The 19,535-nt window shown below is 41.4% G+C and overlaps 1 protein-coding gene across 2 annotated transcripts in view; it reads left to right on the top strand.

The window, feature by feature from the left end:
• Positions 1 to 19,535, top strand: part of vps39 (VPS39 subunit of HOPS complex) — a 58,590-nt gene that overhangs the window by 3,491 nt on the left and 35,564 nt on the right. The window contains exons 4-14 of one of the 2 annotated variants that reach the window (XM_034111323.1): positions 475 to 517; positions 638 to 732; positions 2,484 to 2,582; positions 2,666 to 2,758; positions 3,849 to 4,032; positions 7,576 to 7,696; positions 9,264 to 9,384; positions 10,802 to 10,928; positions 13,798 to 13,940; positions 15,080 to 15,220; positions 17,903 to 18,044. In XM_034111323.1, the coding sequence (XP_033967214.1) occupies positions 475 to 517; positions 638 to 732; positions 2,484 to 2,582; positions 2,666 to 2,758; positions 3,849 to 4,032; positions 7,576 to 7,696; positions 9,264 to 9,384; positions 10,802 to 10,928; positions 13,798 to 13,940; positions 15,080 to 15,220; positions 17,903 to 18,044 (1,309 nt within the window). Of the gene's footprint in view, positions 1 to 474; positions 518 to 637; positions 733 to 2,483; positions 2,583 to 2,665; positions 2,759 to 3,848; positions 4,033 to 7,575; positions 7,697 to 9,263; positions 9,385 to 10,801; positions 10,938 to 13,797; positions 13,941 to 15,079; positions 15,221 to 17,902; positions 18,045 to 19,535 lie in introns of both variants that reach the window. The other variant, XM_034111322.1, reaches the window with a different exon arrangement.

Here is a 19,535-nt window from a genome sequence, read left to right as displayed (position 1 = left end):
ATTTAAGATCTGGGGAGGGTCGTCGCAAACCAAATACTTTCAGGTGTTTAGGAGTGCGTACTGTACCGCGCCCTGATGACATATTAACATGTCTGATGATAAACGTGCCAGTGGAAACACAACACACCTGAATATTTGCTTGATGTGATTGTGATCTCTCAGATTAACCTTCACATTTGTATTAGACTTGGCATTTTATTATTATGGTACTTGATGCTGTGCTTGTATTGCTTAGATTTCATACTATTATTGCTCATATTTACGATCTCATGTATGCCTTATTTAGTCTTTGTAAACATTTGTGATCGTTTTAAATCAAAGCACTCTTTACGTAGGATTCACACAACCGCACTTATATTGTGCTTTCACAATTATCATAAAGTAAAGTGAAGACTTCTCATGCTCACAGAGAAGTGGGTTGAACGACTTGGCTGTAGTGTGTTGTAATTTCTGTTTTTCTGACTTTGTCTACAGCTGTACGTTGTCTCAAAGTACAACATACTTGTCAGCCTTCTAGGTAAGTTTCTCTCCTTAATATAACATAATACTGGTTAGTTTATCTATTTATTATTAAACCTTTACAGCATTGAACCGGCAACCTTTTGTGTCAAAGCATTAATCTTCATTCATCCTGCAGAGAACAACATCCACGTCCACGACCTCCTGACCTTCCAGCAGATCACCGTGCTGTCCAAAGCCAAAGGGGCGACGCTGTTCGCCTGTGACCTGCAGGTCCGTTACAGTCCCCCTGCTTTCAAGATTCAAAGGCTTTATTGTCAAATGCACAATAAATACAGCTGATCTGTCGGCACGGGAACGTCTTAAACCCCAGGCTCCTCCAACAATATAACATTTGATATACTTAAAGGTCTCCTATCATGCTATTTTTAGCCGTATATTATGCATCTCGGATATATTACAAATATATAAAAAACATGTCTATGATGTGTTTTACTCAAAATACCAAACAGATCATGCATTTTAGACTTCCCTCATATCCCTCTATTTCAGCTGTTAGAGAAACTCTGATTTTGGGTCCCTAAAAGAGGAGGGGGAGTTAATGCCTGCTCAGAGTTCTCCCGGCAGATACAGTTAAATTGATGTGATTGACGTCATATCGGACGCAAATCTGGATCAGCTCCGTTGTTCCCGGTTTTTAGAGATTTGGGTACAGAGGAAAAGAGAGGGTTTTATTTCCTGACGCTGCGTGAGTTCCCCGACACACCGGGGACACATGTTGATGTATACAAGACATAAAAAGTGCATTTTGCATGATAGGTCCCCTTTAAGACATAAAAAGAAAAAAGACATTGCATTTAAAAGAGAGCGAGTGACCTAATGTTGAAAGTGGAATGCAGGGTAAGTCATCTGTATTTGCAGCGTTCATACATTACGCCTGCAGTAATGTTACAGTACAGTACTGCTATTCATGCTTGTGTACTGCCTGCTATTTACTGTAGAGTTGTTCTACTGAGAGAATGCTTTACTTGTGCAGGACTACAATCATACAGCTATAAGTTATTGTACTGTTAAAAAGAAAAGTCAGATGAATCTGTCTCCTGATGTGAAGATGTTTTATGACAAGTTGTTTTGCATTTCTAGACCAATTGACGGCGATTCACGTGTATTATATATGACTTATTACAGTATTAATTTGACTGCCGATTGTGAGCTGGCACTCATTTTGTATTTCAGTCTTTTGAAGGGTGTCTCAGTGGTGTGGAAAGAAAAAGATAGGTCATCCATCGTTTGAATGTTTTAGCAGTCCTTTCAGGGACGCGGGAAGTCAGTCAGAGTTGGGGGTGCGGGGTGCTAGTAGCGTCTCGCGGCGGCGAAACTGTGGCGCACTGGGGGGGGGGTGCTAGTAGCGTCTCGCAGCGGGGAAACTGTGGCGCACTGGGGGGGGTGCTAGTGGTGCCTCGCAGCGGAGAAACTATGGCGCACTGGGAGGGGGAGTGCTAGTAGCGTCTCGCAGCGGAGAAACTGTGGCACACTGGGGGGGGGTGCTAGTAGCGTCTCGCAGCGGTGGAACTGTGGTGCACTGGGGGGGGGGTGCTAGTAGCGTATCGCAGCGGAGAAACTGTGGCGCACTGGGGGGGGGTGCTAGTGGTGCCTCGCAGATGGGGGTGCTGCAGCCCCCTCAGCACCCCCCCTTCCCGCGTCCATGAGTCCTTTAGTAGCCCTTGAATTATCATCAAGAATAAAGAGCCGGGAAAATAATAGTTAAAATCTGAAATGCAGTTTCGAAATCAGCACACTGCACAAAGAAAAAGACAATGAGACGTTGTGTGTTCAAAAGATGATCAGCGGTAATGTAAGATTTGTGAAAGTGCATTAAATCAACCAAAACAAAGAAAAACGTGCATATTTCTCAGTCTTTTGGAAAGGTGAAACACTCTTTGGTTTCCACATTTCTGTGATAAATACATCTTTCGGAATATTTTTAAGTCATGATTAATATATTTTGTCTCTGCTGTTTCCAGCTAACCAGCACAGGGGAGGAAAGGTTGAGAATGTGTGTGGCGGTGAAAAAGAAAATCCAGATGTATTACTGGAAGGACAGAGACTTCTACGAGCTGCAGGTGAAATAAAATACAGTTGAGATGTCACTCACTGCTGTATGATTTACCTTTCATCATCCTAATGCTTTGTTTGTGTCTGTCAGGGGGATTTCGGTGCACCAGATATTCCAAAGTCCATGGCCTGGTGTGAAAACTCCATATGTGTTGGTTTCAAGCGAGACTATTACCTCATCCGGGTATGTGCTACAGGAAGCTTTCTATACTCCGCTTTACTTATCTATAGCTACCCTGAACTTAAAGGAAGCTAGGGTTTTCCTTTTTAAAGCATCAAAACATCCATTTGTAAATACTCCTGCAGGATATTCAATTCTCCAAAGTCCACCTGAACGCTCACTCGATTGATTGGTTGATTGATACATTTTATTTCGAACAAGTAAAATAAATGATTACAAAAAAAAAAAATGTTGCAGTGCATAGAAATCAAAACAAAAAATGACATTTACAACAACAACAACAACAACATCATTAGCAACATAAACAGTCCCACATCTAGTGTTCGAAAAGGAGTGAGAAGAATTATAATTTATTTAATCTCACCCCCTTGTCCCTAAATTATTTATTTATAATCTGCAATAATTATTATTATTAATCTGCTTTACCTGTTGATTGACACACACACACACACACACACACACACACACACACACACCCCATCCCTGTATCTCGAGAACATCATTTCTCTGTCTTTCCTCTTGAACTGGTTAATTCATAAATGTCATATCTTTTCCCAAATGTTGCAGAAAAACGAAACACAATGCTTGGTTTTAAGCCGTTTCCTGTACGGCCTTTTAGACGGGCTTTCGTCTCTCATGACTCTTGCATACATCCTTATTTATCCGTGAGCAACAAACATTTTGCACGTGCCTTTCACAACTTCAGGAAGTGTTTTATACCACTTTTAAAAAGGAAGAAACCGCCTGTGATATTAGTTCCCGTTTGTTTTGTTATCCTTGAATGTGTTATTTTGGGCTTCTCCCTTTTTAGTATTCCTTTTATTTTTATCTTCAGCTAATGTTTGGTGGTGTGATTGCTAGTCTAATTAGCTTTTCTTTAATGTTGTTTCATTATTTTAAGCACAATGTTTCTGTGGGAGTTAGATGTGCTCTTTGGATAAATATCAAACGATATACGTCTGTTTTTACCGAGTTATTTGTTAATTAAAATAACGCCTTGGAGTTATAATGTGATTTTTCTGACTTTATTATCGACCTTTCAGTTTGTAAGATGTTATTAATAGTTCCTCTAATGATCCCTCCTGTTGATCAGATGGACGGCCGAGGCTCCATCAAGGAGCTCTTCCCCACTGGGAAGCAGCTGGAGCCGCTGGTCACCCCACTGGCTGATGGGAAGGTGGCTGTCGGGCAGGACGACCTCACTGTGGTGCTCAATGAAGAGGGCGTCTGCACCCAGAAGTGCGCCCTCAACTGGACCGACATCCCTATAGCAATGGGTGAGACATCAAAGCCAACTTTATTGTCAATCTTTCTATTTGAGTGTAAAGACAGAGAGATCGAAATACTGTTTCCTACAATCCCCAATACAAAAATACAATATATATATTGTGGGGGAAACTTCTGAAGCAATGGGAGTCAGGACTCGGAGAGACACGAGGAGAGCTGGAGCCTTGATGGCAAACACTGACGGTTTATTTGGAGCTTCAGGCCGGAGAATTCACAAGACATGTCACGGGCCACGAGTTGACCACACGGTTTGGATGCCACAATAAATTCTGAAGACCCCTCCTGTAGCTCCAGGTTTTAACTAGTTCAGAGTGTAATAATCAACATTCTTCAATCTAAAATAACTGGATGGCCTGCCTGTCTGTCTATCTATCTCTGACCGGCAGTTGCCCGCTCACAAACTGGTAACAACAACAACTTGCTAGGGCAGCCCCTCCTTAAGGGAGATAGCGGCTACTCAAGGCTGGTCAGCTGCGTCAGAGGGCAAAAGGTAAACATCTATGGAAATTATTCCCTGACATATGTATATAAAAATATGTATAAAATATTATATATACATTTAAGATAAAAGCACAACAATCAATATATACAAAAAACAGTCACTTCAATATCTTTGGGAATGTACATTAGTGCAAGATTGTCCATAGCAGCGTAAAAAGTGTCTGGGGCTGGATTTAGCAGAGCAACTTAAAACTGTGAAGACATTTTTATTTGTAATATGTGTTTTAATTCTAGACATAGTTTTGCTTTAAGTTGGACCATTTTCTTCTCCTTTTTTTAAACAAATTATAATATTTGTTAAGATAGGTCATCAAAAACAACTAAAAGAGAAAATTACAGAACCAAAAATCTTACTATGTCCGGAAACGCACAACTAACACTGAATCAGAATACCTTCATTAGTCCCACAGAGGGGAAATGTACGTAGTTACAGCAGAAAAAGAGCCAAAGAAAGCTTAATGTTACATGCATTAAAAAGTATTAAAATAAAAGTTATAATATAATAAAAAAGTTACACAATTTACAAAATACACATCCTCTAACAGTTCTTAGGATTTAGCAGCCAGGTATATATTTCAAAAGTTATTAACGGCATATATATTGCACATATAGCACACATTGCTAGGGCCTAATACACAACAATAAGTATGAATTAAAACAGAAGAAGAACATATAACATAAGTTTAATACAAATCAGAAAAGACATTTAAAGGTGGTCATTTTGGAGAAACCGGCTCGAGTGTACTAGAATTTGAAAATACACAGCCGGAAAAAATCTGCCACTTCCTCACAGAGCCCCTCCTCCAACACACACGAACGCGCACATGACCAATGAGGGCACGAGATACGTTTGTGCCCCGATGGAAGGCTGACAGGCAGGTAGGCCATCCAGCTACTTTAGCCGGGCCGAGGCAGATGATTGGTCGTGCTTTTTACAGCGCCACGGCTTCCACAGATGACGTTTTTTAATGGATTTGTTGTCAAAGCACTTCAGATATTCATTGCTATCGGGACGTTAAGAGCATTCCATGGAATATAACAACACGTGTATCTCGAGCCGGTCTCTCAAACTTACCTTCCCCACCTTTAACACTGACAGAAAAGTCAAAAGGTTATACAGATGATTTACACACAAATTGGATAAAAAGTCGTCCTCTAAAATATTAGTTGGAGTCTGACTTTAATCTGACATTAATCTGACATTAATCTTCTTTCATAAACGTTCCATCACTTAATATACGTTCTTGTTCCTTTCTCTTAATAGCAATCTGCTGAATGTTACGCTTCAGCTGCGCCGGTATAAAGCGTCGCTGCTTGATTTCACTGCAGTTAATCAATCAGTTAAATCTCTCCTTGTCACAGTTTGTTCACATAGCAGGAACAGATGAAGCATTTGGTCTGAAAATCCAGCTGCTGTCTGTCTTCTCTTTTATCTCCTTGAAGCTTTCCCCTTACAAACTTTATTTATTTTTCCCCTGCTGTTTCCCACATGTCGGAGGAAAGTAGATTTTTTTGTTTGACTCCACATGTCTGGGTTAATGATGAGCTTTGTGACGGGAGTGATACGATGACCTCTCATGTTTACGTCTCCCATATATTGCAGTGCAGAAAGGAACAATATGGAGGGGAAATTAAGCCTTCGGGCAGTGTGCAATTTCCTTGCTTTGATATGTGGGCTTCAGCGGAGGAATGAGAGTGCTGCTCACTTTGAAATGCTGTTGCTGGCTGGTGCAGAAACTTCCTTTTTTAAAGTTTGAAACCTAAGCTTGTCCCTTATGCGCAATATTTCCCGGAGCTACGGGTCAATGAAGGGTTATTTAAAGCCTCTTATAATAACATTTCAATACAATGCGTTTCAAAGTGCTGCACAGACATATATATAGACATTAATAGTCAAATATAATCGATAAATAGAAGTCGAAACGTATTAAAAATAAATCAATGGAGAAAAGAAACCTAATTGAAAGCTATTTGATCAAAAGGAGCGTTTTCTTTTTGTTCTTTTAAAGGATACTGAGGTAGGTACTTTAAAGGTCACCGATAATACTATTTTTAGGCAATAGCATAGGTCTCGTATATATACAAATATATAAAAAACATGTTGATGGAGTGTTTTGCTCAAAATACCAAACAGATCACCCATTCTAGCCATGCCTCATATCCCTCGGTTTCACTTCCTGTTTCAAAAGTGCTGATTTTGGGTATAAAGCTTTAAAAAAAAAAAAATGAGAAAAAAGGAGGGGTCTGAGCTCATGTGGGACCTGGCAGCTACCGTCTAAACTAAATGCTGCCGTGATGAAACGCCATATCATGGATCATCAAGGATCTGAAACAGTCTGGAGCTCAAAGGCTTTCTCTCTTGCCGGTTAGACCACAAGGTGAGTTCCTTTTTACTTCCTGCTTCTTCACACACATGCTCTCCAGTACAGGTTAGCTCTGAGTGTTAGCATGCTAATGTAAACACCGACCATATTACGTCCGAAACAGTCGGGCATTGTTTCTGATAGCAACGTTTCTGATTGGGCCGTGGGTCCACATTTCAGATGTTACGTCATATCGGACGCAAATCTGGATCAGCTCCGTTGTTCCCCGTTTTTAGAGATTTGGATACGGAGGAAAAGAGAGAGGGTTTTATTTCCTGACGCTGCGTGAGTTCCCCGACACACCGGGGACACACCGGGGACACATGTTGATGTATACAAGACATCAAGAAGTGCATTTTGCATGATAGCTCCCCTTTAAGGAAATATAATACAGAAAATCTTTTAGTAAATAGTATTGTTGTAAAAATACTAAATATATGCATCTATATTTTTATTTATTTATTTCAAATAACTGAAGAAGCCCATTCCCCTTTAAAAAAGTTGAACTATTTATTTCAATTTAGTTTTATTTTGTTATTGTCATTCATTTTGTCCAACCCAGGTATTAACCTTACGACCAACGACTGAAAGTCCACGGATATGTAATAAACCAGTTTGTGTTTTTAACTGACACAAAGTTTGAATCCCTCTTTCCTCTTACCTTCCCAGAGCACCAGCCTCCGTACATCATCGCGGTGCTCCCTCGGTACGTGGAGATCCGGACGTTTGAGCCCCGGCTGCTGGTGCAGAGCGTGGAGCTGCAGAGGCCTCGCTTCATCACCTCCGCTGGGTGAGAACACCTCCATGAAGCCCTGTAATCTCTGTGGACTAGGGTTGCGGTCGAATAGTCAGTTTACTTTAGGAACCTTCCTAACGGAGTGAAACGACCCGGAAGTCCCTCAGTGGCAGCCATGATAAGAGCCGTTCGAATAGTCTAGAGCAGTGGTTCTCAAATGGGGGTACGCGGACCCCTAGGGGTACGTTGGAGTACTGCAGGGGGTACGTGAGATTTATTTTATGTTGATGGAAAAAAAAACATGAGTAATGCATTTAAACAAACTACTAATAGTAGATGAACTACTTTATTCAAAGTTTTACAGAAACTCTGGATAATAAAATGGGAAAAATAAATGGGGTGCTTTTCCTCTCCCTCTCCTGACAGCCCGTCTCGTGCAGCTCACTGAACCTGTAATAAGTGACTCGACAATAAAGAATAAATATATTTATAACTAGTTTAGCTAGTTCCAGAGTAGATAAACTAGCTAAGTGTGTTAGGTCTAACTCTTCAACGGTCCGTCATGCAGAGCTGCGTGTTCTCCGTCAGCAGCAGCTGATCTGAACTCTCTCTCGTGTCCGGTTAGACTTCACTCGCGCTTATGTCCAAATCTATCAGATCTAGCTAGTTCTAGTTAATTATATGACTGCCTGCTTATCAAAGGACCTAAACAATAAGCGTTGCTTGGCAACGGCGTGTGGCCGCAAAGTATAGCGCAGCATATATTATACATATGTTCAATGAGGGGTCAAAATCCCATGCTCATAAAATGCTCATGTTTTTTGTTCTCTTCATTCCCCACGCCCCTAAATAAATAAATATACAAATGTTAGCAAAAGTAACGAAGTTTGAGCAGTGTGGGTTTTATATTGACAGTTACACATATTTCAAAACGCGAAGTGTAATAACTGCAGTTATGTCAGAATGACAAAGATCCTCAGTGAAGCTCAAGCACATGTTTCACTGCATTGTAAGTGCAACTTATTAAAAAGATCAGTTCAATGCAGCTAATGTCGTCTCAGTGTTATCGCATGATGTTAAAATTGGTTTGCCATGAATTTAGTAACGGATTATAAACATTTGAAATGTAGCATTTAAGTGTTTCTCAGTTACAATGTTGTTGTTTTAATAAATCAGACACCGATGGTGCAGCACTTTACTGTTCCACGTTATAGGAGCTCCAATAAGCCGTGTAGGACAGAGAGTGAATACACAGACTATACCGAGATGCTGTGAGAAACCAATGAGATTTTGGAACATTGAACAATGTAAATCTATTCAATGATGGAATTATGATCAGTAGAAATGGCCATGGGACCTTTAATACAAGAAAAAAGGGTCTTATCTTATGCTATCAAATATATGGTTAGGAAATGAGGCTTTATTATGGGTACCCCTCTCTTTCCCATGCAGAACATCCTAAAAAAAAACATGATGCATGATTTGCCGCTTCCCTCGCTTCCCCTAGTTTCCATCCCCATCACATTGAAACTGATAATGTCAGTCTCTCCTCACAAAGACATCATTATTTTGTTCCCACCGATCCTCTCTAATGTTGTTTTTCTCCTCTCATCCTCCACAGGCAGAATATTGTGTACGTTGCCAGCAACCACTTTGTGTGGCGCCTGGTGCCGGTGTCCATTGCCATTCAGATCCGGCAGCTTCTTCAGGACAAGCAGTTCGAGTTGGCTCTGCAGCTGGCGGTGAGAACACCTTCCCTGAGAAACGTATTATTCCTGCAGATTAAAGAGGTGCTTTAGCTCAGGGGGTGTGGCACTGAAATCACTTAACTCCATCACGAGCACGACGATGAAACTCTAAAACGCTCACGGCTTTGTTCTTTATTGTCAGATAATATAGCTATCTAGCTTTCCAGGGGTTATTTTATGAAGATTAAGAACACCATTAATGTGGTTTGTCCATTATTAGAAAGCATGCAGTTTCTTTTACTTTACATTTAGCTGACGCTTTTCAAAGCGACTTACAATAAGTGCATTCGACCAAGAAGACACAACCTTGAAGAAAACAGAATCATAAAGTACATCAGGTTTCATAGAGCCAAACATTTCAAGTGCTACTCAACTGGCTTTAGATAAGCCAGTCCTTTGTTAGTATATAAGTGCTTTGTTAGTAGTTCTTTGTTAGTAATTCTATCGCTCGAAGTGGAGTCGAAAGAGATGAGTTTTCAGTCCGGAAGGTGTGTAAGCTTTCTGCGGTCCTGATGTCAATGGGAGCTCGTTCCACCATCTTGGAGCCAGGATAGCAAACCCACGTGTTTCTGCTGATGGGAACTTGGGTCCCCCTCGCAGCGAGGGTGCAGCGAGTCGTTTGGCTGATGCAGAGCGGAGTGCACGTGCTGGGGTGTACGGTTTAACCATGTCCTGGATGTAGGAAGGGCCAGATCCATTCGCAGCATGGTACGCAAGTACCAGTGTCTTGAAGTGGATTCTAGCAGTTACCGGAAGCCAGTGGAGGGAGCGGAGGAGCGGCGTGGTGTGGGAGACTTTAGGAAGGTTGAAGACCAGACGAGCCGCTGCATTCTGGGTGAGCTGCAGAGGTCGGATGGCACATGCAGGTAGACCAGCCAGGAGGGAGTTGCAGTAGTCTAGGCGTGAGGTGACGAGAGCCTGGACCAGAACCTGCGTCGCTTTAACTGTTTTATTGTGAAGCTTAGTTTTCTACAGATAACAAAACCTCTTATTGCTTCTTTTACATGCTAACCAACATAAAGGCAAAAGACATAATAAGAACGCTCTTTAAAATAAATAAATAAATACAATTCATAAAACTGCACAGATTAACTGCACTTACTTATTTCTCATTCATTTGTGATATTGTCATTCTCTTAGTGTGTTTATGTACAAACCAAAGAATTCTTTATATGGACTAAGCTACTTGGAACGAATGATACAAATATAATACAGAAACAATTATATTGATAATATTAAATACAATTAAAAACATTATAAGGGGAAAATCATTACTTGTGTGAGTAAAAATATCAAAGATAAACTTAAGATTTAATCCTAAAACTGCAGAATGTCAGAGCTTGAATTCTAATTAGTAATATTGCTGCGTTGAATTGCTTTGCTTTTCTTCATGTATATTCTCTTTCTGAAGATGAAGGATGATTCTGACGGGGATAAGAAGCAGCAGATCCATCACATCCAGAATCTCTACGCCTTCAACCTGTTCTGCCAGAAGAGGTTCGACGACTCCATGCAGGTGTTCGCCAAACTGGGGACAGGTGAGAACTGTAAGCTTTTCTTCTTCCAAGTCTGTTCAGGCCAAAAATAAAAACGTGGATCTTCTGTCTAGAGCGGCACAATTAATCGAATTGCATCACAATTTAAAGGGGACCTATCATGCAAAATGCACTTTGTGATGTCTTTTATACATAAATATGTGTGCCCGGTGCGTCAGAAAATAAAACCCTCTCTCTTTTCCTCCGTACCCACATCTCTAAAAACGAGGGTACAACGAGCGGATACAGATGTGCTGCCGATCTGACGTCAAATCGGCGGCGGACCCACAGAGAATTGCTATCAGAAACAATGCCTGACGTGTTTTGGACGTAATCTCGTCTTTGTTTACATTAGCAAGCCTCGCTAACACTCAGAGCTAACCTGTGTGCTGTACATGGATGTATAATAAGAACTGGATACAGCGTGGGAGGCGGGACCTCGTTCATTCCTATAAGAGTTGCTCATTGGTGCATGAAGACAAAATGGCCCCACTTTTGAGAGCGAAACATCACGAAAGTATTCATATAATCCGTTGTTATTGTGCATCCATGGGTAAAGGTAAAACTCATGTAGTACTGAACACGTCACATGAACGTGCCTGGCGGCGCGGTCCCGTGGGTTGGATCCGCGTTCATAATGCCGAGGGAAATAACTCTCAGAATAACGTTATTGGCACATTTTACAACTTGAGGGCCGAATGTTTTTGATAAGGGCTATACAAGTGTTCATACTGGGTAGTTTATTTAGTTTAAAACAATTATCCAACGATTTACAGACGTCTCTTTCCCGATGTTAAGTCAATGGGGAAAAAGTCTTTCCAAGCCCGGCGACTGATACTGAAGTGCAGTACCGCCGTTTGGCCACAACGGATATTTTCCTCAGTCCGGCGCACCTCCTGGGGGCTTGGTACTAGTGGAGAGCACATGTGTTTAAAAAGCAGGAAATAAAGAAAGGAACTCACCTTGTGATAAACCCGCAAGAGAAAAAGCAATTGAGCTCCATACTGTTTCAGAAATAATCCTTGATGTGGTTTAGAACAGTATGGTCTTTATCTCCGGTAGAATTCTGATCAGGCATTAGCTCCGCCTCCTCTCTCTTTTTTTTTTTTTTTTCAAGCTAAGGACCCAAAATCCTCGTTCCTCTAACAGGGCTGGAATAGAGGGGTGTGAGCAGGCTACAATGAGGGATCTGTTTGGTATTTGAAACAAAACACAGACATGTTTTGTATAGGTATGGCCCTACAATATATGTTTCCAATATAGCATGATGGGTCCACTTTAAGCTTCTTGTAATTAACTGGATGGACTGCGATATTGAGTTTTAAAAAAGGGGCTTCACTCAAATAAAACTTTCCACGAGAAGTCTAATAATAATAATAAAGAGAGGTTGAGATGCTTTGACAAAGTCATATTTGTTTACTTTCAGATATTCTGCCTACGTTTTTCTTTCCTACTAAACATCTGTTGCTCATCTATTGATGGTTTTCTGTTATTCCCGAGTAACGATTTCACATCTTGTGTTTGTGAGAATTTCCATTTCTCTAATGAGCTCTTGATTTCTGTTCTGGTCAATTAAACATAGTGGTGTATGTTTCTATTATACACTCTTTGATCCATTGTTATACTGTGGATGATTTAGGGATCAGGTTTTTTTTAAGTGGGTGAAGTTGAAATATATATTTTGGCCACAAGAGGCTGAAGTGCACCACTCGTATGTTATTAATGCGAGATAGGCCATGCAGGTAGGTGACCTGTCTGTTATATTAAGGGCAGAGATAAGACAAACTATCCTGGCATCAAAAAACATTAGGTTTATCCTGTCAACATTTATTTTGTTTACCTGTTCTTAACTCGTAAACAAAGAATAACGTTTTTCTTTTTTTATATCAGACTTGGATAATAGATAACCAGATGTATTTGTATCACTTGCTTCTTTGGTCTTCCCTTTATCTCAAAGGCTTATATACTAAGTGTGAGTCCCTCATTCTCTTTCAGTCCCGCCTCAAAACTCATCTCTTCACCTCCGTCTATCCATAAGCCCCGCCCCCCAAATAATTGCCTGTTGACTGTCTTTGTTTGTCCTTGTTTGTCCACCCTATTGTGCAAAATCCTCTTCTTCATGTCTCTTCTACATCAACATGTGTCCCCTCTTCTTCACGTCTCTTCTACATCAACATGTGTCCCCTCTTCTTCATGTCTCTCCTACATCAACATGTGTCCCCTCTTCTTCATGTCTCTTCTACATCAACATGTGTCCCCTCTTCTTCATGTCTCTCCTACATCAACATGTGTCCCCTCTTCTTCGTGTCTCTTCTACATCAACATGTGTCCCCTCTTCTTCATGTCTCTTCTACATCAACATGTGTCCCCTCTTCTTCGTGTCTCTTCTACATCAACATGTGTCCCCTCTTCTTCGTGTCTCTTCTACATCAACATGTGTCCCCTCTTCTCCATGTCTCTTCTACATCAACATGTGTCCCCTCTTCTTCATGTCTCTTCTACATCAACATGTCTCCCCTCTTCTTCATGTCTCTTCTACATCAACATGTGTCCCCTCTTCTACATCAACATGTGTCCCCTCTTCTTCATGTCTCTTCTACATCAACATGTGTCCCCTCTTCTCCATGTCTCCCCTCTTCTTCATGTCTCTTCTACATCAACATGTACATAACAGACAGAGAATCAGCACTTTGGAAACAGGGCTGAAACAGAGGGGATTATGGGTAATGCTGCAATGATCTGTTTATATCTGAGACCTGTGATATATTGATGAAAAACTGTTTAATCGGGGACCTTAAGTTCATCAAAAGTGCTATATAAATATAAACTATTATTATTTTTATAAACCGACACACACATTTGTCCTCTTCAGATCCCACCCATGTGATCGGGTTGTACCCAGACCTGCTGCCCTCAGATTACCGCAAACAGCTCCACTACCCGAACCCTCTGCCCTCGCTGTCCGGGGCCGAGCTGGAGAAGGCTCACCTGGCCCTCATCGATTACCTCACTCAGGTGTGTGTGTGTGTGTGTGTGTGTGTGTGTGTGTGTGTGTGTGTGTGTGTGTGTGTGTGTGTGTGTGTGTGTGTGTGTGTGTGTGTGTGTGTGTGTGTGTGTGTGTGTGTGTGTGTGTGTGTGTGTGTGTGTGTGTGTGTGTGTGTGTGTGTGTGTGTGTGTGTGTGTGTGTGTGTGTGTGTGTGTGTGTGTGTGTGTGTGTGTGTGTGTGTGTGTGTGTGTGTGTGTGTGTGTGTGTGTGTGTGTGTGTGTGTGTGTGTGTGTGTGTGTGTGTGTGTGTGTGTTGTTTTTTAACTTTATTTCCAAGAACTAAGGATGCCTGTTCTTCCACAAAAACTTCAACACTTTCACCTAGATTGTCATTTCATATTATAATTACGTTCATCAGACAAATGGAATAACTTAAGTAACAACTACTTTATGTAAATCTACAGATAGTTGATAATTGCAGAAGATATGTAATCTTTTTGTGTTGTATAACTATACAGATTAGTTTTTACAAATAACAGTATTTCAGTAAATGTCTTTTCGTCGGTTTGATTTACAAACTGAATTTGGCCTCTTTTTCGGGTTAAGACGGAACATAATGTCCATCTGCAAACATTTAAACCAGGGGTCTCAAACTCAAGGCCCGGGGGCCAATCCCGGCCCGCGACTTCATTTCATGTGGCCCCGCAAGAGCTTGCAACGAATATAATACGTTTATTATACGGTTACATGTCACTTTACATGAGCAGGTGGCCCATAAACTACCCACAATGCATCTCGTTTTGTGACATGCCCACTGAAGAGACTTGCAATTATTTTCCCTGGACTTCTGCTTTCAGACGTAGTTAATTACTAAGTTATTATCCTATCCAATAATAATCCAATTCAGAGGCAATCATGTAATATATATATATATTATATTTATATATTACAACCGGCCCTTTGAGTGCAACCTTTATGCGAATGTGGCCCGCGATGAATTGAGTTGGACACCCCTGATTTAAACATTAAATAAATCTTTACTTGGACAAGACTGAACGAATACCCCAAGCGTTGTGTAGTATTTAAGGCATGTCACGGGTGAGGATCAAGATAATTGGTGTACATTTAAAGGACACGGTAGTTATAATGTATTTGTATTTGCCCCACAGAAACGCAACCACCTGGTGAAGCAGCTGAACGACTCCGACCCCTCGCCGACCTCTCCGCTCATGGAGGGCACGCCGACCATCAAGAGCCGCAAGAAGCTCCTTCAGATCATCGACACCACGCTGCTCAAATGTTACCTGCACGTAAGTCCCAGAACATCGTCCTTTTGATCCTTAATGAAGAGATGCAACATGGCAAGTCCAATCTGCTGCTTTTAAACAATCATGTGTATCTTAATAGTTTATTGTCTTGCATAATTGAAAGTGTTCTTTGATGTCCTTTAAAAAGTTCTGTTGTTTTTCATTCGTGCTTTAATTTAGTCAGATGTACATTTCTTTACGTACATAGGATTTCAGGAATGTTAGGAACCTTTTTTCTCCCCCCTTATCTCCACAAACGTTTCCATTCAGTCATTTATTATTAGAAGCATTTTTGTGAAGCACATTTATTTGTATCTTAAGCTGTTTCCGTGACTCATGTCGTATGTTTGCAGTTGTCAGTGAACGTAATCCCTATGTTTATGTTTCACGATAAAACTCCATACCAGTTCTAGAAAACTTGGCACTCGTCAGCGTTCAACTCGAAGCAAAATGGTTTGATATCACACGAAAGTAATTCAAAGCGCTCTCAGAGATTGGCAGCTGCAGCAGGCACTTAGCTGCACATACAGCCAAATGGATTCTGTGCTGGGAGCTCATTAGCAGGTTTACTTTGAAGGAACTAAAGTTGTAAGTGGTGTCCTCCAGGCCGAGTAGCTGAAATTGTGTGTATCTCAATCTCAATCAATCTTTATTTATTTATATAGCACATTTAAAACAACCTTCGGCTGACCAAAGTGCTGTACAGGGCAGGCAGTAACTACAATAGTGAATAACCCAATGGGAGTACGATAATAAAAAGCACAATAACTAGAAACATATAAAAAATAAAAAACACATACAAATATAAAAATGTAATGCTCAACTAGTATTAAAAGATATATTTTAATGTAGATGCCTCGACAAAAAGCTTACATGTACCCGGCAATCTGTGTATCAAACCTCATCTTTGTACAGAAAGGTAACTTGTGTTGAATGAGATCACAGATGCAAGCAGCCAAAATGCATTTCTCTACTGGATCGTTTGGCTTTTTGCGAGGAGGAAAACCAGCTTTAAAGTCTTTCTGCCGATACTCAACATTTAGGAGGAGCCAATCCACGGAGAATCCTGGGGAGATGGCCCCTGGTTTTTCCACTTTTTGGGGTTTAAACAAGCAGAATGTCATCATAGGAACTCTAAAGGAAGACCCTAATCCAGGGGTCTCAAACTCAAGGCCCGGGGGCCAAATAATGTAAAATAATGCGTTATTTTATATATATATATATATATTAGGGCTGTCAAACGATTACAAATTTTAATCAGATTAATCACAGCTTAAAAATTAATTAATCAGATTAATCACCATTCGAACTATGTCCAAAATCTGCCATTTCTTTATGTATATTGTTGAGAATGGAAAGATAAATGAAAGAAGGCGGATATATCCATTTAACACAGTATCTATGTTTATTATAAAAAATGTCTGCGTGTCAAAATGAAAGACAGCCCACACACCTATCAATCATCAAACCGTGGGGTCTTAATTCATTACGTGTTGATTTCTATCAACGGGGGAGTACTTCGGGAAAGTCGACAGAGGGGGGGGGCTAGTGGAGTACTTCGGGAAAGTCGACAGAGGGGGGGGGGGCTAGTGGAGTACTTCAGGAAAGTCGACAGGGGGGGGGGGGGGCTAGTGGAGTACTTCGTGACCACAGAGTGTGAACGTTGTGATCAGCTGTTTTAGCGCAGTTCTCCAGTGAAGGGGGGGGGCTAGGAGTCTCCCTCCGCAGCCGGTTGGCGTAGTTTTGGCACAGTTCCGTTGTACAGACCGACGTTAACAGCAGCCTGTCTGTGCACACGGAGACCAACTCTGTCGTCCGGTGATCGAACCGCCTTCTGGAAAAGCTTCACAAGTACGTCGGTACGCAAATGCGCTTTGTGACACAAGTGACGGTACGCATTTCAGATTACGCACATAACCTGCGTACCAGTTATGTGCACCCCTGTACCAGAGCCATATTATTACTATTATATGGCTCTGCCCTGTACTACAGCAAGAGTATCCTCCGTCGGGACTTCCTGCAACAACACCACGCCGTTATCAAAGATGTTCTACTGAGAAGACGATCACTACGTGACAAAAGTTTTCAAAACCGTGGCTACTGAAATCAATCTTACTAACTGCTGTCTGTGCAATTTACTCCGCGCGAGTTGGCAGACTTTATTTTGCTTACTTTAACATCATTTTTCATGGTGGGGCTAAGCCATTTCTTGGTATGGGTGTAGCCTACCCCAGCCATACCCTGGCGCTGCCACTGGTGGCACGTATGGGGCGGGCCATTCTGCACATGCGTTAAATGCGTTAAATATTTTAACGCAATTAATTCAAAAAATTAATTACCGCCGTTAACGCGATAATTTTGACAGCATTAATATATATATTACATATTTATATAGTTACAACCGGCCCTTCGTGTGCAACCTTTATGCAAATTTGGCCCGCGATGAAATTGAGTTTGACACCCCTGCCCTAATCGGACTGGAGGGAAAACCTCTGGAGATCTCCTCAAACAAAGACGCCTGATCCAGATTACGTCTTGAAATGTTAATCAGTGTAAAGCAGGAAGGATGAAATCACCCATGAGGTCAGATCTGAAGTGAAACACAACCTCAGTTTTAAGAAGAGGTGAATGGACTGGACGCACGTTAGGAAGTGTATTATAATATTCTCCTATCCTCCTGTTCAGACTAACGTGGCCCTGGTGTCCCCGCTCCTCCGTCTGGAAAACAACCACTGCCACATCGAGGAGAGCGAGTACATCCTGAAGAAAGCCCACAAATACTCCGAGCTCATTATCCTCTACGAGAAGAAAGGCCTGCACCAGAAAGGTAAGAGAACACGTGACTGTCAACCACCTGTGCGGCAATCCCCATTATATTAGTATTCAGTAGCAAACTCCAATCTTTGTCAAGCCTCGACTCCAGAGAGGAGCTGTTATGGTAATGGGACCCAGATTAAGGCATTCCACGTGTTCATGACGAAAAGCAAAATGCCTGCACACTCAGTCATAGTTTCTCTATAACAGTCTTCAACTATTTTAAACAATTTCCAACTTTACAAATATATTTTTGTCTCTGAATTCCTTGAGCAGTTTTCCATTTTTTTCTTCTTGAATTGTTGATAGATTTTTCAGATGTGTCCTAACCCCTTGGCAAGTTAAAGATTAACCACATTTTTTCAATATTGTTTTTTAAAGGGGAGCTATCATGCAAAATGCACTTTGTGATGTCTTCTCTACATAAAGATGTGTCCCCGGTGTGTCGGAACTCACGCAGCGTCAGAAAATAAACCCCTCTCTCTTTTCCTCCGTACCCACATCTCTAAAAACGGGGAACAACGGAGCTGATCCAGATTTGCGTCCGATATGACGTAACATCTGAAATGTGGACCCACGGCCCAATCAGAGACGTTGCTATCAGAAACAACGCCCGACTGTTTTGGACGTAATATGGTCGGTGTTTACATTAGCATCGCTAACACTCAGAGCTAACCTGTGCTGGAGAGCATGTGTGTGAAGAAGTAGAAAGGAACTCACCTTGTGGTGTAACCGGCAAGAGAGAAAGCCTTTGAGCTCCAGACTGTTTCAGAGCCTTGATGATCCATGATATGGCGTTTCATCACGGCAGCATTTAGTTTAGACGGTAGCTGCCGGGTCCCGCATGAGCTCAGACCCCTCCTCTTTAAAGCTTTATCCCCAAATCAGCACTTTAGAAACAGGAAGTGAAATAGAGGGACATGAGGCGTGGCTAGAATGATCTGTTTGGTATTTTGAGCAAAACACTTCAGACATGTTTTTTATATATCTGAGACCTACTGTATGCTGTTGCCTAGAAATAGCATGATAGGTGACCTTTAAATTGGCAATCGGAGAATTGACAGAAGACAAATATTTTAACTCTGTTTGACAAATATACATTTAACCAAAATCAAGTGAGAAGTGGGTAAAAAAAACTAGATCCGACGGGAATCCCAACGTCATTTAAAACATTTGTGGTTTCGAGTTATTGTGCAGGTGTTGCTCTTTTCATCCTTGAATGGGCAGAGATTAGAAATAGATGTAATGATGTTATGAAATGTTATATAGTCCTATTGGAAAAGACAACTGAAAATAATAGCTTTTATAGTGCAACGTATGAAATGCTTATTTTAAGGAGTTGTTGGTGATGTTTGCGTTTCGCCCAGCGGTCTGAATAACCTGGTCCATGCCTGGTTCTTGTTTGCGTCCTGAGCCGTTTGACTGAGTGTGATTTTGGGCGTAATAAATGGTGGGGATTTACACCTCCTTCAGCTGTCGGGGCTTTCCTGGAAACCTGGCCGGC

Source organism: Pseudochaenichthys georgianus, chromosome 22 (genome assembly GCF_902827115.2).
Source record: "Pseudochaenichthys georgianus chromosome 22, fPseGeo1.2, whole genome shotgun sequence".
Taxonomy (NCBI): Eukaryota; Metazoa; Chordata; class Actinopteri; order Perciformes; family Channichthyidae; genus Pseudochaenichthys; species Pseudochaenichthys georgianus.
This window is presented reverse-complemented; position numbering and strand designations above follow the sequence as displayed.